Below are 24,517 nucleotides of genomic sequence, written 5' to 3' on the forward strand. Positions count from 1 at the left end.
CACCCTAATCCCCTCTGGTCGTGGTAGTTTGGGCCGGGTCCACGGTGTCCCCGTGGGGATGTGCAGAGGGATGGCAGGACGCATTATCACTGGATACGCAGCCATCGCCTGAGCTCACGTTGCCACCATCCCACCCTAGTGACATCCAGAATGCCCGTGTGTCCCGCGGACCTTCTCCTCCTGGACGGAACTGCATTTCTGTGGGTGGCAGTCACCCACCAGGGACCGACGCTGCCTCGGTATGTCCCTCAGCCCGGCGCCACCCCTCCTGCTCCAGAGCCACGTCCTCTACATGTGGGGACGGCCCCTCGATGCAGACGGTTAAACTTTTTGCTTAGAACTTTTGTTGAGACTTTCAGGTCTTCTGGTCATTAGCGGATTTCATGCGATCGGCACAAGTAACATGTCAAAAGAATGTAAAAAAAGGAAGGAAAATGTAGCTACGAGAACACGTGCCACGGGGCCGCACAGAGCACTGCTCTCGCGGGAAGGGGGCCGGTGGCTTGTTTCTGCTGACGGGCGGAGGGGGCCCTTTTGGGGGCTGATGACCGCTTCTCCCACGGCAAGTCCAACTGTCCGGAAACACGGGCCCCCTCCTCTCCAACACGAAGTCCTGTGCACACCATTGGTCTGTTTGATTTCAGGAGATTCCCTGACAGGAAAGGCCGGTGGATTTTACCTTCCCCCTTTCTCCGGGATGGTCACACATGGAGGTGGGGTCGTTTTTATCCGCAAGCACATTCTAATTAAGCCGAGCACCAGCGCAGCAAGCTGGGCTGGCTCGGCCGCGCCCTCCCGACCCTCGGGGGGACTCAGGGCCCTGGGAGGGGGGCAGCTAGGATGCTGTCCTCCGAGGGGCTGAGAGCTGCGCCTCTCGGGTTCTGGGGCTGTCACTCCAAGGGTAAGTGGGGTGCTGGCAGAAGTGGGGGACGGAGTGGGACTGCTGGGGACTAATGGAGGCAAATCTTGGGGTCGCAGAGCTGAAAGGAACAGCGAGGTCATCCCTCTGTCTCTGTCTTTCACACATGAGGCAACGAGGCCCAGCGAGCCTGTGCGGCGGACCTTCCCAAGGCCCCGGCGCTGCCGGGCTCGGCGGACTTTGCGGGCTCGGCGCCTGGGTGATAAGACACCAACCGCAGGCCCTCGTGCATTAGTGGCACAGTCTGCGGCCGTGAGCTTGGAGCTACAGACCCAGCTGGCACCAGAGCTGAAGGGCCCCGAGGGCCTCTCTCTCTCTCATGCCGAGAAGCGCAGCTTGTGTCTCCGCCTCTGCTTCCTCATCTGCCAAGTGTGGTCTGGACGCCTGCGGGCCTGCGATGGACACCGTGCGGAGCCCCGAGAAGGACAGAATGCCGTCTGGCGTGGGGACGACAGTGGCAACGACAGCGGCTTTGATAGTGACCGCGGCGAGGAAGACCCCGTGGGAGCCCTGACGGTCTGAAGCCTTCAGACGAGGTCCCAGAGGTGAGCACCACACGGATGCCACTCCCGCCTGCTCTTCCTACGATGAAAAGTGTAATCACAGCTGTAACTGTATCTAGTTTTCTAGACACCAGCTCGCCAACGCGCACGTCTGAGCCACCGCCGACCCTTCCGTGGGGGGCCAGGCTGTGCCTCGGGCCCCGCCGGACACACCCCTGGTGCTGGGGGCTGTTCATCCTCCCTTCCGGACTGATCTGGTGCTGCCTGCATCATGTGACGGGGGGGCGGGGTGTCACTGGGCCACGAATATCATTTGGGTCCCCGGCAGCTGGAGCTGTAAGCTGACGAGCTGCCCTCCTTCTCATACTGCAACCCGCCCTGAAGGCCGTCTGCAAAGGGGACATTACGTCTGGGGGCCACGACAGAGATGCTGGGAGACCCGTGCCACCTGCTCGGGGCAGCTCATGGATGTGCGGGGAGGACACACGCTCCCCACCACTGTCCGGGCCCAGCGCTGCCGGGACCCGCGTGCCACTCGCAGCCACACAACAGCACGAAAGGGGAGCACTGAGGAGCTGCCCAAGACCGCCCGCGTGGCACCTGCACCTGGACAACTGAGGCCTCGGTCTCTGCCTTCCTGTGACGCCCCAGTGCTGACCACGCCCACGTGCGCATCACACGCCACCTCGGTCATGTGCTCGCTCCCCAAACCCTTCTCTCCAGGCCTTGCTGTTGCCACCTGCTGGAGGCGGTGACGGAGCCACGCTCCAGCCCCCACGGCGCCCTGCAGCCTGCACTGTCCCTCCAGGGCGGGGGGGGGGGGGGTGAGGGTCGAGACTGCCGCAGGAGCCCCCACCCTGGCTGCTTTCCCTCCGCTCGGGTTCGGCCAAGGGCGGGAGCTGAGCCCCGCGGCCTGGCAGAGAGGGCGGGTCAGGACGCCATGGCAGATGCTGGGGCCGCAGGCAAGAACGACTCTTCAGACCCTGGCTCTCATGCATAGAATGGGGACGGCGGTCTCCCCCCACCGGTCCACCGTGCGGGTCTGATGAGAAACGTGCGAAATCTCCCAGGACGGTGCCCAGAACCAGGGTGCGGGGGCGCCGAGGACACGGTGTTGGGTCTGAATGACGGCCAGCCTGGGAAATAGCATCTGGCCCTCCTCTGCCCTCCCGAGAGGGGCTGGCCGGGCTCCTGGAACCCTGGGAGCCCGTGGGACGTGTTCCTCAGCGGCCCCCTCGTGGCCAGATGTGAGCTTCATGGAAAGTGACCGTGGCCAGCGCCACAGAAGGAGCACAAGGAAGATGTCGGGCCAGCTCCCTGGACAGGCCTGCCCCCCGATATCCTGGGGCTTTTGCGGGGCGGTGTGAGCAGTGCAGCCCGGGCCCACCGTGGGGACGTGGGGCCTGAGGTCACTTTTGAGAACCCTCACCTAGACGGTTACGGAGCCTTCCTCCCCCGCCATAGAGGGGGAGCCCTCGTCCCTCACCATAGAGACGGGTGTCCTTGACCCCACCGTAGAGGGGGGAGCCCTCGTCCTTCACACTGTAGAGAGGGGTGGGAATGGGAGAAGGGTCCTAAACGAGGCCATGGGAGCCAAGAGCTGAGCTGTGGTGGTCGGTGCTGCTCCCTTCCCCCCCTTGCCTGGTGGCTCACTGATAACTGGATACATGCGGGGTTCTCATCGTGCAGCGGGGACGCTCCTCCCACGCCCCTGATCAGCCATCGCGAATGGATGACAGGGGTGGGAGCCGCCTGCCTTGCTGACTACGAGAGGGAGCACAAAGAGAAGGTGCGACTCTTTCAGCCCGCAACACCCCTTCCCTGCGCCTCCCCTCCTCCACACCTGCGTCTTAGGGGGTAAGGCGCGGGGCCCACGCTTCCGGGCTCACGTCCCTGTCATCTGTGCCTCTTCCGTCCCCGGGGCCTGGGCTTGCAAACCACCTGCGCAGGGCGTGCGTAGAAGGCCAGACCCGGGGAGGCCCGAGTGGGCTCCAGGACGCGGAATCCTGGTCCCTGGCGGAGGGAGCGTGCGCTAGAAGCAGAGACGAGAGCAGGCGCCCGTTCCCCGGGGAGGGCCCTCCCGGCTCTGGGTACCTTTCGACAGCACAGGCCGTGGCCTCGTGGCTGATGGACGAGGAGTACGTGTGCCACTCTCCCCCCGGCAGCTCTCGCACCTGCACGGTGAAATAGCGGATGGGGGAGGCCCCGTCGCTGCCCGGGACCCACTGGAGCCGGAGGCTGCGAGCCGTCACTTCTGCCTGGGGCACCAGGAGCTCTCTGGGGGGCGCCGGCCGCTCTGCAACCCAAAGAGAACAGAGCAGGGGCGGTGAGAGGGCGCTTCTCTGGGAGGGCTCTGCGGGAGCACAAGCCTGGGGACTCGGCTCCCCACGGGATCAGACAACGTGGAGATGATTGCCGCACGTGGCTGGAGACCCCGGCTTGCTCCTGGAACGCGGCACTGTCAGCGCAGAGACAGAGAGAGGTGAGCCTACACGTGCCCCCCACACGACCACCTCCGAATGACACCTGGGCTCTTGCGAGCACCTCCAGGCCCCTCTGATCTCGGGCTCAGTGTGTCTGTCGTGCGGAGGCCGACCCGAGCCTGACACATGGCGGCGTCCAGCTCAGCATCCCCGGGGCCGGTCACTGCCGCCCTGCGCAGCGGCGACAGGGAACGCAGGGTGCACGGGGCCAGGACCCCGCTTCGGAGTGTGGATCGTTACCGTCCCGTGCCTCCTCGCCCATCGATTCCAACGGGGCGACTCCACACAGGGAGGAATAATTGTTTAATGGTTTATCATGAAGATTATTGATTCGGAGGAGAGTGCGTGGTGGGTAATAAAGCAGCGACTGACTGCGGGCCCCGCGGCGACGGTCTGGAGGAGCGCTTCCGTCTTACCCGGTCAGCAGTCCTCTCGCAGGGCTGGAGCTGGGGCTGCCCTCCCCCTTGCCCCTTGAGCACAGCTCCCCTGGGCAAAGCTTTGCTGGGCCCCCTCTCTCTGAGCCTAGAGCACCGAGGGCCTGTGGGCCCTGGAGGAAATCCGCTGAGCTCCGTGGACCCCAGGCAGGTGGTGCGGGGGTGGGTGGCTGGGGTGGACCCAGCGGTGGTGAGGGGGGTCGGGTGCGGCTGAGGTGTGGGTGAGGCAGATGGTGCTGGGGGTCAGGGCATGGGCTGGGGTGTGGACCCCAGGCAGGTGGTGAGGAGGGTCAGGCCGGCTGGGTGCGGGAGGCAGGGGTGGGGGGTCGGGTGCGGGCTGAGGTGGGTGAGCAGATGGGCTGGGGTCAGGGCATGGGCTGGGTGTGGACCCAGGCAGGTGGTGAGGGGGTGGGGCACGGCTGGGGCGGGGGGCAGGCATGGCTGGGGTGGTGAGGCAGGTGTGCGTGGGAGGGCACGGCTGGGTGCAGTGAGCAGGTGTGCGGGGTCGGGTGCAAGCTGGGGTGTGGGCCCCAGGCAGGTGGAGCAGGGGGCAGGGCACGAGCTGGGGTGTGGGTGAGGCAGCTGGTGGGGGGGGGTTGGGGTGCGAGCTGGGGTGTGAGCCCTAGGCACGTGGTGCGGGGGTTGGGGCGCAGCTGTGGTGTGGGCACACGTCTCCCAGCCCCAGCAGCATCCGCTGTGAACCAGAACAGGGTGCCTCGTGAAGGGCACCCGTGTTAATGCCTCCAGTTGGATTTAAGTCACGTCAGACCTTTAGCAAACCTGTGTCTTTCCCCGTGCCTTAGAAAGTGCTGGATTTCCCTACAGGGCTGCACGGATTCTGAGGAAGGCGAGAGGCTTTGGGAGTGGCCCTCAGGGCCCGGGGTTGCTTCCCTGGCACTGAGAGCGCTGGCCGGACCGTGTCCCGGACGGGACGAGCCTGCGGACCTTGGCCGCAGCTGTAGGAGGGGTTCTCCCGGGGCCCGTCCTGTGTCCCAGGGCCCCGTGCTGGGGGCCATTGGATGGACCGCGTTTTGGGCTGACGGCGGGGCCCGCGTGTGCGTGGCTGTCTCCTCCACCTGCTTCACGCTCTGGAGGGCGCTCTGTGACCCTGGGATTTCTGTCCTCCAGTTAATAGCAGAGATGCTCGTGGGAGGAGGGGGCGAGCATCTCGGGGAGGCTGCAGCTGCTCTGGGGTGGGCCTCGTCATCTTTGGGGAACTGAGGCTCAGGGTTTGGGGTCACGGGACTCACAGACGGGGGGAGGGTTCAGCCTTCGAACCTGCAGCCAGAGCTGCCAGGGTCAGAGGCCCGGAGCGGTGGCCCCTGGGGAGGAGGCTGCTGAGGCAGATTCCAGAGCGACGCTCGAGGGCTGGGCCTCGGTGAGATGGGAGCCCGCAGTGGATTTCTGTGGGAAGAGCCGTGTCCACGCAAACCACTGGATCCGTCTGGGCCCAACTTCCTCTTCCACAGAATTGGGGCTTGCAGCGCTCTTGCCCCCAGGCTTGGTGAGGACAAACCAAGACGGTGCTTGGAACGGAGAAGGCGCCGGTCCAGAAAGATCTCCCTAGGAGTGCTGGGCAGGAAGCGTGCTTACCGAGCACCTGCTCGACTGGGCACGTGGTTTTGAACATCAGAGACCAAGCGCCTGCCTTCAGGGAGCTGCCCTTAAACAGGGGGACTCAGTGCAGCCCTGGGCCAGTGACACAACCTCTCTGAGCCACGTCTCTCTCGTTAAAGCCGGGACATTCGTGCCTCTCTGGTAAATGTCAGGCTGTGTAGGCACCCTATGGTAATGTGTCCGGCTACAGGTGCGGCTCAGCGGGTGCTTGATAAATGCATGGGTCCTGGAGCCACCCAGGGCCTGACCCAGGAAGCCGTGGACCCAGCAAGTCCCCGGCTCCCACGGGGGCCGTCTCTCCCCGCTGTGGCACCAGGACAGCAGATTCGGGTCTCAGGTCTTACCTCTCTTCTCAGTGGTGATGACGGTGGCCTCCAGCGGCTCCCCCCAGCCCTGCCTCGTCTTGGCCGACAGCCGAAAGATGTAGGCCGACTCTGGGGCCAGCTCCGTGGCCGTGAACTGCCTCACCGTGGCGCCCACCTCCACCGTGGTGAACGTGTTGGGGCTGCTGCTGGCCAGGCGGTAGGCGATCTGGTAGCCTGCGGGTGGGGCAGGAGGGCCACCCGTCAGTCACGCAGGCTCGCGGGGACCCCGCTTTCCCGCCACCCCACCACCACCCTGCTTCGTCTCTCCTGCTTCCTTCCTCCTCGGCCAGCATCTGACAGGTAGATGTGGTGACACATGGAGCCTCTGAGCGCTGGGCCCCATGACTCTCTTCCCCCTTCTGCCCTCCACCACCCGCCCCTCCCCTCACAGGGCCAAGGGCCGTGCCTCCTAGAAAGGTCTTTCAAAGGCGCCCTTCTCACATCAGTGACTCGTCACCCTCCCTGCCGCCCGCCCCTCCTCTGTGCTTCCCGCCCCAGGAAGTGCCAGCACCCCACCCCTGGGCTAGGGGCTCCACCGCACAGAACTCTCCGGGCTTCAGCGCCTCTGAACGTCTCCTAAAGTTCCCGGTTATCAAGGGATTGTGGTCGATCTGATGTTGTTAGTGATCACACCTCCCAACCAGGCTGCACCGGGACTGCCTCCACACGTCTGAAGAGGCCACCTGTCGGACCCGGCTGGGGACCCGGCACGCCCCGCCTTCCCTCGGGCACCGACGGCTGCGCGTCCGTCTGCACCGGCGAAAACCAGAACTGGCGGGCGGGGCGTGGTGGCATCCACAGGGCAATGCCCTCCTGGCAGTGGGGGGGGAGGGGGCGGGCAGCCAGCAGAGCCGAACCCTGTGCCCGCCAGCCCTGCCTTCCCTGGCCTCCCGGGGGTGGCGCGGCCGCCAGCGACAAGGCCGCGGTACTAGCACAAGACTGCCTGCCTCTCCGCGAGAGACACCCTTCCGCCTTTGTCTTCCTTCTGGCACCTTCTTTGGCTCCACTGGAGACCGAGCTTACCGGCATCTTCCCGGTTCCTGCACTCGGTCTTCTGTGAAACCACACAAGGAGACACTCTCGGGCGGCCACATGGGGGGGGGGGGGGGACAACTCCGTGTGATCAACCAGAGATGCCCCTAACACGAGGCCCCTGACCACGGCTGGCCACAATCGTCAGCACACACACTGGGGGACAGCACCCCCCCTGCCCTCTTCCCCCTGCCATTCACAGGCCTGGTATCTGCAGGGCCTGGAACTCGGGCCCCTGACTGGCTGTCATGGCTGCGGCTCTGCCTCCGATGGCTCCTTTTCCTCGCCGTCACAACCAGCTGTCCCCAGCTGCCCCGGTGGCCTCCGGGCTCTGGCCAGGGTGTTCTGCTAGACGCCTGTCCTTTCCCATTCAGTGACCGACAACCCAGAGGGGCCGAGCCCCCCTTGTCCGTGCCCTGCCCCCCCTTTCTCTCCCTCACACGGTGTAGGTGGGGAGCCTGGGGTTTGGGTGCCATGGGAGCCTGGTCCCTGTCCTTTTGAGTCTCCTAGGCACCTAGTATCCTGAGGGTGAGGGCACTGTGGTCACTGCAGCCCCCTCATGGGGCTCTCCTGCTGACCCCCTGGCAGCCTTGCCCCTCCGAGCCCTCGCGACGGCCACAACAGGTAGCCTTCGTACGCTCGCTGGGTCACGAAGCGGTACAGCTCAGACGGGGTAAGTGGTCCGCCTGAGGTCACACGGCAAGTGACCAGAGGGGGTGGGACTGGAGCCCTGGGTCTGTCTGACTCAGCCCACGCTTTCCATTGAGTCACGTACTGTTCCTGTGAATAGAAAAGCTCCACCCCAACCTTCCAGCAAAGGGAGAGCGTCCCCTTGCCAAATCCTGGCTACTCGAGACCGCGCATCCCGAGCGCCGGCAACACATGAGCGTGTCTCCAAGGGAAAACAGCGTGCCGCGGCGTGACGAGCACGTGCTCTGGGAGCGCACCTGCCTGGGCTGTGGTCCAGGCCCTGGGAAGTCTGTGCTGTGCGACTGCGAACCAGTAAGGTGCCCCCTCTGGATCTCAGTCTGTTAGGCGACGTGGGGCGGGGCGGGGGTCGGTGGGTGCTGTCCAGGTTGCCCTTTGGTGCATGCTGCATACTGAGCTGGGCACAGAGTAGGCACCGAGCGGGGCCCCTCCATTATCCAACGGCCCCTGCTTCCTGGGCCGGGACTGTGCATCTAGGGCCCGCGTCTCTGGCTTGCTGCCTTGTGGCTGGAACTCGTCCTCTTGTCTTGGAATTAACATTCATCTAGGAAAACTCCGAGCGTTAAGCTGCCTTTCTTTTTTTTTTTTTTTTTTAAACGAAGGCATTAAAATGTTATATTGAAACATTTTGTCATTACTCTTCGGGTTGTATTATACTCAACACGGCTCGCGAATAACACAGGAGTGCAAGGAAGCACTTTCGAGACAGTCACCTCCCACCCAGGCCCCAGCTGGCAGGTCCCCTCTGCTGGCTCCTCGTGTGTCTTTCCGGTGAGAATCTGACAGCACGGAGACACGAGCCCTGCCTTGCTAACGAGAGCGCACGCGGTAGTGCAGGGCGCATCCGGGCTCGCACCCGGCCTTCCTCGGTGGCACCTCTGTGGTTGGCATGTGCTCTGTCAGAGGTCTGGTCCTTCCAAGGTTTTCTCGTCTGTTTGTGGTTCTTCTAATACGCATGCCTGACAGTCACGATTTCCACAAGGTCAGTCCCTGGTTCTTCCTAGACTCACGGACCCCGTGGACGGTGGTGAGGTCAGCACACCTTCCCCTCTGGCCTGTGGGCCACGCGGCGTCTTTTAGTTACGGTACCGCTTTTGTTTCTCTTCTGGTCTTGACCCTCACCCACTGCTATGACAGTTATGTAAATCAAGGCTCTTACCGCACCTCTAACCTCGGTATGTCCCCCTCTGGCTTTTATGAGTCGCGTTCTCATTTTTATCTTGTCGGGATTTGCAGCGGAACTACGGGTGAACAGCAAATTTAAAGCGGCACGCAGGGTAGATCAAAGCTCGGGAGGAAACCAGGCGCCGTTCCAAGGCAGTGCTGCCCGCGCGGGGACACGCTTCGTGTACAGAGGCTGATGTGAACCTCGCATGAGACCGGGGTCAGCCAGGGAACTTGGTGATGACCCCTTCTTTCCACCTGACCACTGGAGGAGAGTGTGCGCCCAGCACAAAAAGCACCTGACCGATGTCATTAACGTACGCGTATTCCTAAACTAGAGAGAGAAACTAAGGGAAGAAGGGTATCTTCCAAAGACAAACTGAGCTCGACAGTGAAGCACAGAGGCCACTCTGGCAGCCACAGACATTATGCATTAGAACACGATCAAACATGATGTTTTCAAAACCTCCAATATCCCTGCTGGTGATGAAGAGCCACCAGCCCTCCTTGAAGAAACAGAAAGTAACTCTGCATTAAAAGCAGGCTTGGGCCCTGTCCAGGTACACACTGGATTTCTGTGTAGGATGAGCTGGACAGCTTTTGTCTTGATGGCGTGAGAACATAGGCCTGCACCTGAGAGAGTAAGGAGTGGACATGACCCCCTCGCACACGCTCTCCCAGCGTCCGTATCCAGAGCGGGCAGGCAACTGGCCACGGACGCACACGTCTTGGGAGACTCCCGACGCGGCCCGGAGCCCAAGGCTGCCCTCAGCCGCAGCAGCGGCCTTCACTCTGCACGTGACATCTCGGATGTCCGGAGGTCCTGAGCCAGGCTTCAACCCCAACACGACTCCCGGCTCCTCATTTTCAGCCACTGGAGCAGAGCAGCACGGGTCACCCCCAAGATGCCGTTTCCGCATACTGATTACTTTGGGTTAAAGTTACCCAGGAATAGCCAGTGCGGGAAGGACACTGTGACCCTCCTCTCTCCCCCTGAGAGCAGGAAAGAAGTCTCCCACGGGGAAGGTGCCCTCCCCACAGCAGGAGGAAGAGAGGCCCCTTATCCCGGACGCGGGCAGTCTAGGACCTAGATGGCCGCATGAATAAATCTTGTTACTTCTTCACTAATTTACTAGCCCAAGCCCAAACCCTGTGGTCTTGTCAATTCTTCACAAATTTATTGTTTCTTTGTCTCAAAGGCATTAAAAACCGCCGCTTTGGTCACATTTGAGCCTCTGATCTTTGGGGCTCATACACACATAAAATTAAATTTTTCTCTGTTTCATCTGTCTTTTTAAAGGATTTTTTAATGTTTTATTTGATAATTTTGAGACAGACAGAGACAGAGCACAAGCAGGGGTGGCGCAGAGAGAGAGAGAGAGGGAGACATAGAGTCCGAGGCAGGCTCCAGGCTCTAAGCTGTCTGCACAGAGCCCGACGTGGGGCTTGAACTCACAAGCTGTGAGATCATGAGCCAGTCGAAGTCAGATGCTCCACTGATGGAGCCTCCCAGGGGCCCCTCCTGTTCATCTTTCTTATGTCAATTTAATCCTTGGACCAGCTGTAGAACCCAGAAGGGAAGAAGGGAGAAGTCTTCGCCCCTACACTATGAATAAAGAAAACAATTAGCCCCCACTTACTAGGGCCAGTGTATTTCAGGCACAGGACACGTGTCACATCACAGCGGTCAGTGCTACCCCCGGGGGCAGGGAGGGGGCACAGGAGCAGAGGACGGAGCTGGGCCTTCAGCGTTAGAGCCACATTCTGCCCGGGAGGCCCTGCTGTTTCTCCCAGAGCCCTGCTCTAAAATGGTATAATTCTGGTGACTGAAAGAAAACGGAGACGAATGGAAACCAATCTGGTCACTCTACATGTCACCTGCAAGGTGACTGTGACAATCTGGTCACCTGCAAGGTGACTGTGAGGGACCGGGGGAAACCGCAAGGCGTTCTGGACAGCGAGAGGCTGACCCCCGTGCCCGGGCAGGGGGGAGGTGATGCCAGCAGAGCAGATGCCAGAGAGGCAGAGACTTCCAGGGCCACGGCTCCTCCAGAGAGGAAGAGTTGTTTCAGAAAGCAGCCAGAAAAACCGGGGTTGTGTGCAAAAGCCCTGAGGTGCCCATGTCGGGAACGAGGTCAGGGCGGTGCCTCAAGTCCCTGGCAGCAGGGCCCAGGGTCAGAGCGGCCGCGAGGTCCAGGGGGAGCGCAACAACCCACCGGGAGCCGCCCTGGCCCGGCTGCAGGCGGAGCCCCGAGGATGGGTAGAGTGTGCGACGGGATGGTCGGCAGGTGACACGAGGACCAGGACTCTCCGGATGTCACATTCCACGGGCGGCGGTGGGCACAGAGCTGGCTAAGCAGGGCAGATGCCAGAGGGATGCCTGGGGGCTCTGCGCACACAAGACACTGTCTATTCCAGGGGTGCCGCGGCTTGAGTCCTGAGAGGCCTGGTCGGCTCCAGCCTGGCCTGGAGCGAAGAGCTTTTTCGGGAGGCGAGCCCAGGAAACACGGGGAACGGACGGCAAGCACGAGGAGGCAGTCGCCTTGCGGGTCCCCAAGGCCCTGCCTAATGGGAGGCGTGGAGAGGGCTGCTGCGTGGTCCCCCTGACTCCCAGCGGTCATGGGCTGAGGGCTGCTGGCGGGCAAGTCCCTCAGAGGCCCGGCCCCAGGGCAGAAGGTGCAGCCCGGCGGGGCCCCCGGCAGCTAAGGCCTGGGTTGCTGGCTGGCCGAGGGTGGGAGAGCCTGGGCTCTGAGGGCCGACCACGCCCAAGGCATCTGCGACAAGGCGACCCTGCCGCCCAGAGGTCACTGATCTCAGGGACCGCTTCTGGCCATCATCCTTCTATGCATAGGGACTTGAAACAGAACTGATTGTTCTCCAAATACAGGCTTTTTATTTGTGTCTCCTCGCCACATCCCGAAAGCCTCATTTCTTTTTTTCCCTTCAGAAACTCAAGCTTTAGTGGCTGCGTAATATTCCCCCGTGTGGGCCGGCCGCTGGAGGTGCTACCAGGACTGACTGGGAGGGGGCGTGTCTGTGGCGGGACCGCCCTGGGCTCCTCTGCCGCTGAAGCACGGAGGCGACGATGCCCCCCTTCCCACCGCCATGGCGACGACTCTGGCGCATCGCGTGCGAACCGCAAGGCACAGCGTTGCCACCCGTGTGCAACTGCAGGGCACGTGGGCTGGTCTGTCTGTCTGGGACCCAGCTCCTACCCAGAGCCACTGGGGAAAACCCCCAGCCCGCGGGTTACATCCGTCTTTTCCCGTTATTCGCCCTGAAACTGGGCTCATGCCCTCTCGTCCCCGTTCTGTGGCCTGGTGAACTGAAGACTGACACCTGTGTCTTACGCTGAAGTGTCCTGAAAACGTCCTAGACTCAAGGGACACTAGAAGAGAGGCTTCTGTGCAGAAACGGCGAGAGGAAGCGGCTGAGCATCCGTTCTTGCGTTTGCGGAGAATAACGAGCTAGAGTGCTGCGGGATGAGAGCTTTCGGTGGGAAAGGCTTGTTCTGTAATTACAGCTGCAGCGAGGTCAGAAACATCAGTGTGTTGAGTGTCACCGTGCAAGGGCAGAAGGCTGCAGTGGGTGTGAGGAAAAGAACAGAGGAGCCGGATCAGTAGCAGGAGTGAAACGTGGCCCGAGCAAAGTCTGATTTTTAAAGTGCTGGGTGAAAAAGAATACAAGCATCCAGAGGGGCAAGGCCAAGTACGAGCCACACTGATCCAAGGCTAAGATGAAAACCGCAGCGTGAGAGACGCCTGGGAGGTCTCTGATTATGCCCAGAAGGTGGAGAAAACAACGTGCATCTAGAAAATCACAATCAGAAGAGGGCGTGTGCCTCATGCTCCAGACAAGTTCTAGAAGCATCAGCTGCGCGAGCCGCAAGAGGAGGTTCTAAGATGCTGCTGTCGCTGGGAGCCTCCAGGGGGATCTCAGCCGCCTCGCTCGGACGGGGGACTGCAGGCTGACACCCGGAGCCCCCTGCGGGACTTGCATGTCACGTGGCTGGTGGTCACAGGCTTCCCGGGCAAGCGAAAGGGACCAGTCTGAGAGTCGCCTGCTCAGTGACACATCCCTGGGCCCCGGGAGGCACCCTGCCCAGAGGCCGTGTGGCTTGTTGGTTTTACGGCTTATCCGTGAGGGCTGGGGGCAGACAAATGCAGCCGTGGATCAAAACTATGTATTTGCAAACATGGATTATGCTCACTGGCGCTCCTCTCAGCAGAGCCCTTGCACACCCTTCTGTACTAAGCTGAAGGTAAATGTTAGGCCCTCGGTCGGCAGGTGGAGGTGGGGGAGGGTGCCGGGGTGCCTGGTGGGGGGGGGCAGACCCCGTGGGTTTAAAGAGCACATGCGTCACGTTGGCTTCATGGCATTTAAGGGAGCGCGGAGCAAGTGAGGGAGGGTGGCCGTGCCCAGGGTGGCTCTCGCCGCATCCCCCGAAGGCAGGCTCTAAATGCTAAAAGCTCTCCATGGTAAAATATTTACGCAAATAAGCAAGCGTTTTTCCCTCTAGGCGCCCGGTGGTGTTTTGCGCCGTTAATCTTTTTTGGAAATGCAAGAACACGTTTTGCTACAGATTACAAGAGCGCGGGCTGCCGAGGAGGCTCTGTAGTCAGAGGGCCGCGCCACCCGAGCGTGAGCACTGATTCAAGGTCTCTGGGAGCCAGGCCTGCAGAAAGCCGTTTCCCTTTCTCTCCTTTCAACACCAAGCCGGACCTTTAGGAACTGTTTTCTCATGTTCCCCACAGCACCTGCAAGTTGGTGCGCTAGCTGTAATGATATCCAGGTGACGGGTTGCCCAGACAACATTTGTTACCGTTCAGCTGAAGGCCATTCCGACGGAAGAGGCTCGAATGTGGTGTTTTCCTGCACGAAGGGGGGACGAGGCATCGCCTGGCCGTTCGTCCGCTTTGCCGCGGTTGGGATGCTCAAAGCATTTAAACACGACCCTCTCCTTACCTGGACTTTTGTGACCGTTAGTGACCCCCAGGACCTCGGGGTCACAATGCCGACTTCTGAATGTACTTTAGGAACACCGTATAGTCTGACTCCAACCTGCCTTTCCTGATTCTTCTCCCTGTCTTGTCAGCACGAGACCTCTGCTCCCCCCACCAGGGCAGAGGAGAGCAATGATGCGCCTCCCGCTGGCGAGCACCAGGTAGACGCTGGTGCTGGGGGGTGGCTTGGGTGACTGGAAGACACCCTCTGGTCCAGGAGACATGATGAAATACCGAACAGCCACGTGTTCGAGCTGACATTCGTCGGGTGTTTACTACATGGCAGGCGCTGTCCTAAGTTCTTCACGCACAACTCACTCAACGCTAACGAGGGTGAGTGCTATTCCCATTTGAGGGATGGGGGAACTGAGGCACAGACAGGCTCAGGAACGTGTGCAAGCTTACCCACGCTGCCACTCGGCCTGTCCGGAGCACAGTGCTTACAACACAGGAGAGAGTAAAGCAAGCAGCCTGTGATCCCCGAGTTTATGGCACAGACCACAGCCGGCTGGGGATGCACGGGAGGGTGAGTCACGCCCGCCTGGGGCTGTCTGAGAAGCTTCCTGAAAACAGTTGGCTGAGTCAGATCCCGAGAGACCGTGTTGGTTCGTGTTGCTGTTCGGCCTTTCCTCTCGCTGGGTCTTGCCCTCTGCGGCCTGAAGAGGCCGAGCCCCGTCAACCCTCCCACGTGTCCCAGTCCTGCCACCATGTCCCCGGTGGACGCGGGGACCAGGGAGCGCTTCCTGAGCACATTTCACAGGACACGCCTGCAAGTCCTGGTTGGGAGGAGTCCTGCCACTCGGAGTGAGGGACAGACGGAGAGACAGCAGCCCTGGGGAGGGCCAGGTGAACGCCGACTCCAGCCTGCGGGGCCACGTGACAGCACCGGCTTCACCCACCACGGAAACGGCAGACGACTGGAAGACGCACACGTTTGCGATCTGTGAACGTCCCTGTGCCCAAAGTTAAAAGAGCAAGTGTGTGGCAGATAATATTGTCAACGATCGTGCTGGCTGGTATTTACTGGGTTAAGCTGTCTGACCCCGTGTCGTGGCACTAACACAGCAGGGCCAGGCCTCCGAGCCAGACCGGACTTCAGGGTCTGGGCTCTCACTCGGCCATTTGGTACTTTGATGCGGCCAAAGTGGCAGGCACGGAAAAGCCGTGAGGAGAGGGTTAATCCCCAAGAGAAAAATGGTCAAAGGGGGTGTTAGGGGCTGAATGGCAATCCCCCCAAATTCTTAGGTTACAGTTCTAACCCTGAGCACCTCCAACGTGACTGTATTTGAGGACAGGGTCTTTATTTTATTTTATTTTTGAGAACAAGGTCTTTAAAGAGAGGATTAAGGTAAAATGAGGTCACTAGGGTGGGCCCTGATCTGGAGTGACAGGTGCCTCTACAAGAAGGGGTCAGGCGGACGACGAGGTGAGGACACCAGGAGGAGACGCCGTCTGCACGCCCAGGAGAGAGGCCCCAGGACCCGCTGGCCCTGCCCAATGCCTGGGTCTCTCACTTCCAGCCCCCAGAGTTGACAGAAAATAGATTTCTGTTGTTCTGTGGCTCTCGACGGGAGCCCCAGCAAACTAGTACAGAACATAAGCTGGGAATTCCCAAAAGGGATAAAAAAAAAAAAAAAACCTTATGGCTAATAAACTGTGAAAATGACCCCCATATAAATTTTACATTTTAGCTACTAAACTGGCCAATATATAGAAACGTTAATGTAGATGTTGGTGAGGGTGGAGTGACACGGGAGCCTGTGTGAGGGGCACTGATGAACGGTGCTTCTGGACGGAGAGTGTGAAGTACAGGTGAAGAACCTTAGAGATGTTCTAGCACCTTCTCCAGGTCATTCTGCTTCTGGCCTGTACCCTCGGAGATCATTGGAAACGCTGTGGAAATTGACCTCTAAAGATGTCACTTGCACCTATTATTTACGATTGCTCAATTTGGGAGAAGGTCCGTGTTTTTAAAAGTTTCAATTGCAACGTATCTGCACGTAAACATTACGTCATCTGAATGAGCGTGTTCTCGCTGCAGACCCCCCAACAGTGCTGGAGTATATAGTGTCTGCTTCTGGCAGTGTGGTCAACCTGATGTCCCAAAAAACCTTCCTGCGAGGACAAATTGATAAACATGACGTCAAGAAAAGAAAACCTTCTAAGTGCATGGCTGAACCAGAAAGCGAGAAGGAGAAATTACAGAGATGGAAAAGGAAATGCCCAGACCCGCAAGGATGGGCACGCACATCTGGCGTTAAGGAAGCCATTGGGGAAACCCAACGTAAAACCACGACAAGCCACCACGTGAAGTCTTCCAGAATGGCAAAACATTTAGACTCTGAGGCTGTCGAGTGTTGGCACGGATGTGTATGGCAGTGGGGGTGCTGGTGGGGGTACAAACTGGTGTCACTACCTAGAAGAATGGTCTGGCGTCATGGGCGTCACCATGCAGAGCTTGGAAGGTGCAAACTCTGTGGCCCAACGAGGCCGTTCCCGGGGGGTGCCCCGGGGAACACTCCCGCGCACGCGCCAGGAGGGGAGCACCAGGCACCCGTGTGTTGCAGACATGCTGGGGGCACTGCGACCGTCCCGGCCGGGGGATGGCCGGGCAAGCTGCTGTGCGCGCACGTGGACAGCCAGTGTATTTGTGACGTGGGAAGAAGAGAGCAAGGTTGCAGAAAAACCTGTCATTGGAGTTTGAAATCGGAGTATGAAATCTAAAGACATGCAGAACTAGTATTAGATTTTTAGGCTTAACTTCAGCTCTGGGGAAATCACGTGGGAAACCACCGGGGAGATAAACACAAAATCGCAGAGGGGGCCTGGCGGGCTTGCCATCTCACACTGGGCAGCAGGTATGCGTGTTAGTTTACTGCCGTCACTACGTAAACGCGCTAGAACAAAGAGGTTCCTGTGTAAGCGTGAACTATTTCATAATAAAAATATCAGAACAGCGACCGGAGGAAACAAAGATACTCACATTGTTTCGGGGTGGTGGAATTGTGGGTGATTCTCATTTCTTCCTGTTCCTTTTTAAAATTTTTTTTTTTTAAAGTTTATAGGGAATGTGCCATTTTTGTTTTCAAGTTGTCCTTTTTTGCCATGAATATTTCAAGCATACAGAAAATACTGGAAATGCTATAGAGCGGACACTCATATATTCATCACACCAACTGAACACATATTGAGATTCTTGCCAAATTGGACTGTTTGTTTTCATATTAGACGGGAGATGAGACAGAAAGAGTTGAAGCCGTCTGGTGGCCCTACTGGATGTTCTTCCTCAGCGTAACCCCCGTCGCAGCTCAGGGTATGTTCCTGCCCACGTGTTCACACCTTCCTGTATGCGTGTACCCGTAAATGACGGAAAATAACGTTTACACAGTTTCTGAAGGTGCAAGAATGTTCTCAGGCTGCACATATCCTCCCGCGACTTCTTTTTTCCCTGAACAAATGTTTCTGAGACTCACTTGTATTGATTTGTGTAATTTTGTTCATCATTTTAACTGCTACCGTGTTTTCTGCTGGGTGAATATCCCAAAATATACCTTTTTATGGTCTTACTGATGGACACTCAGGTGTCTGGTTCTTGGTTTCCCCTGTTATTCAAAGCGATATTCAAAGCCAGGAGTGTCCCCGACCGTTTTTCCTTGGGTCCCCGTATGAGACGTCCTCCAGGGTTTAAGAGCTGATGGGCTCCCGGGAGGTAGAGCGCAGATGTGTTCACCTCGCCAAGATGTTCCTAGATTCTTCTCCAGAGAGGCTGTGCTGGTTCACATTCCAAACAATTGCACATGAGTGTGTCTGCTTCCCCACATCTCTGCCTCGCCTGGGTGGTACCACACTTTCTATGGCTCTCCATCTGAATAATGTAAGATTCTATTCCATCATGGTCTGAATTCTCCTTTTCCAAGTGCTCTTTCAATCAGAGGAACAGATGTTAGAGAGACCCTTAAAAATAAGTGACAAGATTTTACTTTTGGATGGCGAGACTCATGTGATTGTGGTCGGTGCAGGAAGGCAGGGACGGGCGTGGAGAGAACGTGCAGGTACAGGTGACATCGAATGTGACGGTAAAGGCAGAGAAAGGGCAGGGGTCTTCCCTGGCAGAGGACCAGTAAGCACAGGGGGCTGGTACTGGCGGAGGCCAGAACCTCCCCAAAGAGGAGCCCGGATGAGCAGTTCAAAGCCACGGCTACAAAATCAGAGCGCGTGTCTGTCTGCGCTAAGAGAGAAACACACATGAAACGCTTACTGGCCTCCCCTCCATCTCCTGTGGGGTCCTCCTGTCAGAATGATTCTTATCAGTCCACGATGGCTACAGTGAGTGCGGAGGTGGGCGCAGAATTAGCACCAGCCTTGGGACTGGAGCACGGGCGGAGGGCAAAGCCGAGGGGGGCTGCCAGGCCCAGGGCCGTGGGGCCTCCCTCCCCCAGCAGGCAGGGGAGGCTCTGCTTCTTGGAGACTCTGGGTACTGTGACAGGTTGGAATTCACACTTTGTGCTCCAGACATGTTTCCTGTCTCACAGCAGGCTGGGGACGTCCCCTGGGTAATCGGATACGCTCCATCCGGAAGAGGCAGCAGTCTGGGCCCTGTGTGGAGGGCTCCAGAAAGCCTCTGCCATAGCCTATGCCCTGCACACCACCCTCCGCCCCAGGTCTGGAGCTCCAGGCGCAGGGCCCAACAGGTGTCTGAGATCCAGGATCTCGTCCAGGATCCGAAACACATACTTCAACAGGGGCTTCTTTGTCTGCTCATTGTGATTTGAGTAGCAAGAACCTATAGTTCCCAAGGTCACCCAATTCAGAAATACCGTGCTCATAGCAAGACGCCCCATCTAGTGACTCTAGGCAGTGCCCAAGGAAGAGTCAGACCGAGGAGGGCCACAGCCTTTGTGCAGGTGACTGAGGTATGCCCCAGGCCCCGTCTCCATGAAACAAGAACTCAATAAATATCTGCCTCTCCCTTTAGTTATTACCTAAAAGACAAATCTGATTATGTCACTTTGCTGCTCCCAAGTCCTTGGGTGACTCCCTACTGGCCTCAGCACACATGAAAAAAAAAAGTTTTTAATGAAGCGAACCCTTCTTTGAACCAAATCTTAGAATCCTAATGTCAGAAGCAGATAGACGTGGTGAATTTTGCTACCTGTCTGTAAGCTCAGGTTTCTGATCTGAACACCCAGCACAGAAACTGACACATTTGGGGGTCTGCCCCACGTTGGGATTAGGGACGCACCCGATCAGAGGGCTGGCCCGGGTCTGGAGAACATACTGTGCCTTTCAATGCCTGATTTCACGCATCAAGGCCTAGGAGCACCCCTGCCTGGTGCAGCTGGCCATCCCCAGCAGTCCCCGGCCCGGCCCACATCTCCAGGCCTGGGTCTGTCTACGCAACCAGAGGCACAAGACATTCCATCTGGCTGAGTGGATGACCCTCTTCCCTTCCTCCAGGGCTCTGGAAGCCACTTCTTTGCAAGATCCAGTTCCAAAGCGGCCTTCCGTCCACTGAGAGCCCCTCGCCCCGGGAAGACATGCTTTGGGGCATTTCTCGAATCTGTGTCCCATCACCTATCATGTTGCACTGCATTTGGGCCTCTCCCCGGTGCTGCCCTGGACACCTCACATCTTGAGGACGGGCGTATCTTATTCACTCCTTACTGCCCACCACGGACACGACGCCAGGCATATAGGAGGCCCTTAATTCGTCATGGCGAGAACGTGAATAAATAAAGGGACTGATGATTTTTTTAAAAATACAACTTGTGGGGCGCCTGGGTGGCGCAGTCGGTTAAGCGTCCGACTTCAGCCAGGTCACGATCTCGTGGTCCGTGAGTTCGAGCCCCGCGTCGGGCTCTGGGCTGATGGCTCAGAGCCTGGAGCCTGTTTCCAATTCTGTGTCTCCCTCTCTCTCTGCCCCTCCCCCGTTCATGCTCTGTCTCTCTCTGTCCCAAAAATAAATAAAAAACGTTGAAAAAAAAAATTTAAAAATACAACTTGCTGCCTTGGGGGAACAAGGAAAAATTAAGGCTTTTCATCAATGTTATCAGAGTTGCCCTGCTAAAAGTTAAAAGCAAACAAATTTCCGGGGGATGAGGGCACACACAATTCACTCCGGAAACTTCTTCAAAGGATTAGGCGCAAGCCCTGCAGCAGGGGATGTTTCCTGGAACTTGGGAGCAAAGGCCAGGCCTCTGGCTCCCGTGAAAAATGAGCCTGTTGTATCCCAAACACACATGGAAACAGCCTCGTGGCTTCGGAGCTGAAGGAAAGGCCAATTACACACGGTACCGTTGTGAACCGCGAACGAAAGGAAGAGGTTCTGGGTGAACAACGTGGAAATTCCCACCTGCAAGGAAACCTCAGCGCTCAGCTCACAGAGCAGCCGAGGGTCCCACGTTTCTCAGCTCGGAAAACGCGCGGCCACGGCGGGCAGGACTTTGTTTTTCCCCCCAACTGTAAAAAAACCAGATGAAATCAACCCAACTGCTGTTTCCCTCCAAGCTACGACCTGGTACGTCGCGGCCGCTCCCTCACCCAGGATGATGCCGTTGGGCTCCTCCGGCGGCTGCCACACGATCCGCACGGACGTGAGTCTCACTTCAGGAAACACGAGCCTCACGGGTGGGCCTGGGGCTGGAGGGAAGAAGGGAGACCGTGAGCCAGGTGCCACTACGGTGCTACGTGGGTACGTGGCGAGGTTGTGTGCGACTCTGTGGGCCAGCACGGCGGCTCTGAGTCTACGGGACGCTCTGAGTCTACGACTGACTTTTGCAAACTAGCTCGCTCTGCGTGGCCCCCTAATGGTTCTGAGAAAACAGCTCATTTTGAATCCAGCTCATCTGCTTTCCAAGTTCCGGAAGAAGTGGTCACAAACCGTGCTGGGCGTCCCCTGAGCCTAAGACCTGCTCCCAGCAGGTCAAGCTGAGGGTTGAGGTTTTGCCAGTCTGGCCCGAATTCCGTCTGGGGCTCGACACCCGGTAGCAGGGGCTGGATAAACCAGGTGGCCTCAAGTTCCTCCCAACTGACAAAGTAACATGTTGACAAACACTGATTTTTCTCTTACGCACACCACCCCCTCCTGCACCGTCCTAGAAAACGAAGAGTTGAGGCTCACAAGCGCATGTAATTCTTCGGTGCATCATGACTGTGGCGCCGTTTAGTAACAGGGTCATAGCCCGCGTAAGATACATTTACTTAAACGGACAGGCGAGGAAGTGCGTGGCCTGTACCAGAACTTCTGGTTGGAACTTAACTGATTGATTCCCAGGTAAGAGGCCACGGGCACAGAACTATCGATACAACAGGATGATGTGTGTTACAGTCACGCGGGGCTGTGGGGTTCTGCCTCTGGCTATGAGGCTGAGAAGAGCATTTAAGATTTTAAACCTGTGTTCAAAAATTTTTTTTATTGTTTATTTTTGAGAGAGAGAGAGAGAGAGAGAGAGAGAGAGAGACAGTGGGGGAGGGACAGAGAGAGAGGGGGACACAGAATCCGAACAGGCTCCAGGCTCTGAGCTGTCAGCACAGGGCCCGACGCGGGGCTCGAACTTACTAGCTGAGCCGAAGTCAGACGTTTGACCGAATGCGCTACCCAGGCGTCCCTAAACTTGTGTTTAAATAAACCTGTGTTTGGGAACACCTGGGAAGCTCAGTTGGTTAAGAATCCGACCCTTGATTTGGGCTCAGGTCATGATCTCACAGTTTGGGGGTTCAATCTCTGCATCGGGCTCTGTGCCAACAGCTCAGCCTGGAGCCTGCTTGGGATTCTCTCTCTGTCTCTCTCTGCCCCGCCCCAGCTTGTGCTTCCCCTCTCTCTCTCTCTCAAAATAAATAAATAAGCTTAAAACACATTAAAAAAAATGAACCTATGTTTGGCAAAATAAACATAAGAAGGAGGCTAAGGGCTCACACGCCAGGGCCAATTCATACATATGCAAATTCTGACGTCAGCCTTGGTGGCACGGACCCCCTGTGCTGTCCCCAAGGCAGGTCACATAGATCACACTGAAATGAGGGGGTAGAAAACATGCTTAAATTCCGACTCTGAGAGAAGGAGAATCATTCCTTGACTTCCAACCTATACTCTCGCAAGCAGTACCTGTAACTGACCGAGTTGTGAGGCCCATTTTCTCACATGCCCCTTTTACTTTTCGTCTCTGTGACTCGGGACGCCCTGGCTTCTCCTGTCATGCCCCAGCCCCCCAAGACTCCACGTCCAGGATGGGTGAGCATGACAGTGAGCCGAGCTCCTTCCTGTCGTCAGCTGAAGCCCGATTCCCGCCCTGTCCCCCTGCAGGACAGGAGGCCTCCGGCTCAGCAGCCCGAGCGCCGTGGGGGCTCATTTAATGACTTCAGCAGACACGTGTATGAAAACCTACAGTTGGTCCAATTCCGTGAGAAGCTTCTGATCCCTGAGGTGAGTTTTGGGGGGGGGGGGGAGGAGATTGGTGTTTTCCCCCAGAACACCCTCCCCCGCCGAACATTTGCCACAGTCAGCTTAACAATAAAAATGTAAAAGAGATAACCTTTAAGTGTTTGACATCTGCAAAGTGGAAAACCATATTTACTGATGATTTAGACTTCCATAAAAACAGAGCCGTCAAGAAGCGCGTGCTGTTCCCGCCTGGAGGCAGGCGTGCCGCCCCCCCCCCCCGCCCCCCACCCCGGAGCCTGGGAAGAGCTCTACCCAGAAACTTCTGGCAGCCTCTTGGCACGCCACGCAGGGTCTCCTGGAGCTGGGGGCACCGTGAGGGCGGGGGCGCCCAGGTTGGGCTCGGAGTCCTTCACCAGATTTGTGCACACAGCCCCGGGAGAAGTGGCCACGGGTTTTACGGCCCCAGCCCACCCGGCCTTTACTGCACTGCCTGCTGCCAAGTTACGGCTGAAATTCGCACAGCTTCATAATTAGGCTGTAAAAATTCACTCCGGGCTGAAATTGGCCATATAAACAGTGACTGAAAAACAATTCTGTTTTGTTTTTCTCAACTGAAAAAAAGGCAAGGAGAAAAAAAAAAGGGGGATCTGAAAATTAAGTTACAAATGACAAGCATCCAAACTGTTCGGGCCGTGGGAGCACCCGGCGACCGTACCGTCATCCTTGGTCCGCTCCAGCAGGAGGGGAGAGCTGGGGACTCCGTTCCCGATGCGGGTGAACGCCAGCACCTGGAGCTCGTACAGCACAAACTTCCGGAGACCCGTCAGCAGCGCCGACTGCGTGTGGTTCCCGCGCACGACGTGGCTGCGGGGCTCGGGATCCAGCTCTTTGGCCCGGAACAGGATCTGGAGCATCAGCACACAAGTGCACGGTCATGAGGGCGCGCGGTGCCAGGAAGGGGTCTCAGGGGCACCGGGGCTCCCAACCCCAAGGCAAGGACCAGGCGACCGCTGCCTCCCCTAGGACGGCCGCGTTTTGGCTTGTGGACCCAGTTTCCACGTGCGGTGTTCCGTGGGGGCGAGCGGCCCAAGACGCGCTTTGTGAGATCTGGGGCACACGGCGGGAGCCACAGCAGCCACAGCCACTGAAACGAGGACTCGGTCACGAACACAGAGACGTTCTGCTTCCTCCAGGAGCCTGCACCGCACTCCATGTCCCAGCTTATTGGGAAACTGGGCTCTTGCCTCAGGAAAGTCGCTGCAGTCTGCCTGAACCCCAGGCCGCAGCTCCCCGGGGCTAGGTACTGCTGCCTCCCCACAGACTCAGCACACCGGGACGCTGCCCTCCACGGCCCCGCCTGCTCCTGCCCATTTCCTAAGTCCTTCCTCAGAGCTCACCCTTCTGGAACTGGCCCCTCAGTGACCGGAAAGCCACAGAAGATGGGGATCCCCAGGGAGCAGAGTGACTAGAGGACAGCAAGCTCTTTTCTCCAGGACCCAGGTATGTGGTGTGGAGCGTGGCTCACTGGACCCACTCCAGGGGACTGCCATGTCCCGTGGGGCCTGAGGGAGCAATCAGAGCTCCCTGGAAGGGAGACGCGGGAACAGGTGGGGAAAGACAGAGACTGGGGATTGAAATCACGGGACACCCGCAGGCGACAGGCAGAAGTCTGCAGCTGGCCACATCTGGGAGAATTCATCCTGCTGCCTGGAGGAGGTGACGGAACAGAACACAAGCGGGTGTGAGACTACACCCAGCAACGGCTCCCAGAGAGGCTGGAAGGAGGTCAGCCCCTTGCCCCAATGCCACCGCCGGGACTTCCCGGGGTACTGGTGTGCAGGCATGCGTGCACGTAGCTAAGGACAGGGACCTGACACGCACACCCTAGAAAACACCGGCTTCCGTCCCA

At 58.4% G+C, this 24,517-nt stretch overlaps 1 protein-coding gene across 2 annotated transcripts in view; it reads right to left on the reverse strand.

Annotated features, from left to right (window-relative positions):
• The window catches only part of SDK1 (sidekick cell adhesion molecule 1), a 553,308-nt gene that overhangs the window by 78,371 nt on the left and 450,420 nt on the right, over window positions 1–24,517 (reverse strand). For both annotated transcript variants that reach the window (XM_053213474.1, XM_053213475.1), the window contains 4 exons: window positions 23,324–23,513; window positions 20,769–20,867; window positions 6,301–6,495; window positions 3,517–3,718 (listed from right to left, as the gene is read on the reverse strand). In XM_053213474.1, the coding sequence (XP_053069449.1) occupies window positions 3,517–3,718; window positions 6,301–6,495; window positions 20,769–20,867; window positions 23,324–23,513 (686 nt within the window). The remainder of the gene's footprint in view (window positions 1–3,516; window positions 3,719–6,300; window positions 6,496–20,768; window positions 20,868–23,323; window positions 23,514–24,517) is intronic.

This window comes from Acinonyx jubatus, chromosome E3, assembly GCF_027475565.1.
Source record: "Acinonyx jubatus isolate Ajub_Pintada_27869175 chromosome E3, VMU_Ajub_asm_v1.0, whole genome shotgun sequence".
Taxonomy (NCBI): Eukaryota; Metazoa; Chordata; class Mammalia; order Carnivora; family Felidae; genus Acinonyx; species Acinonyx jubatus.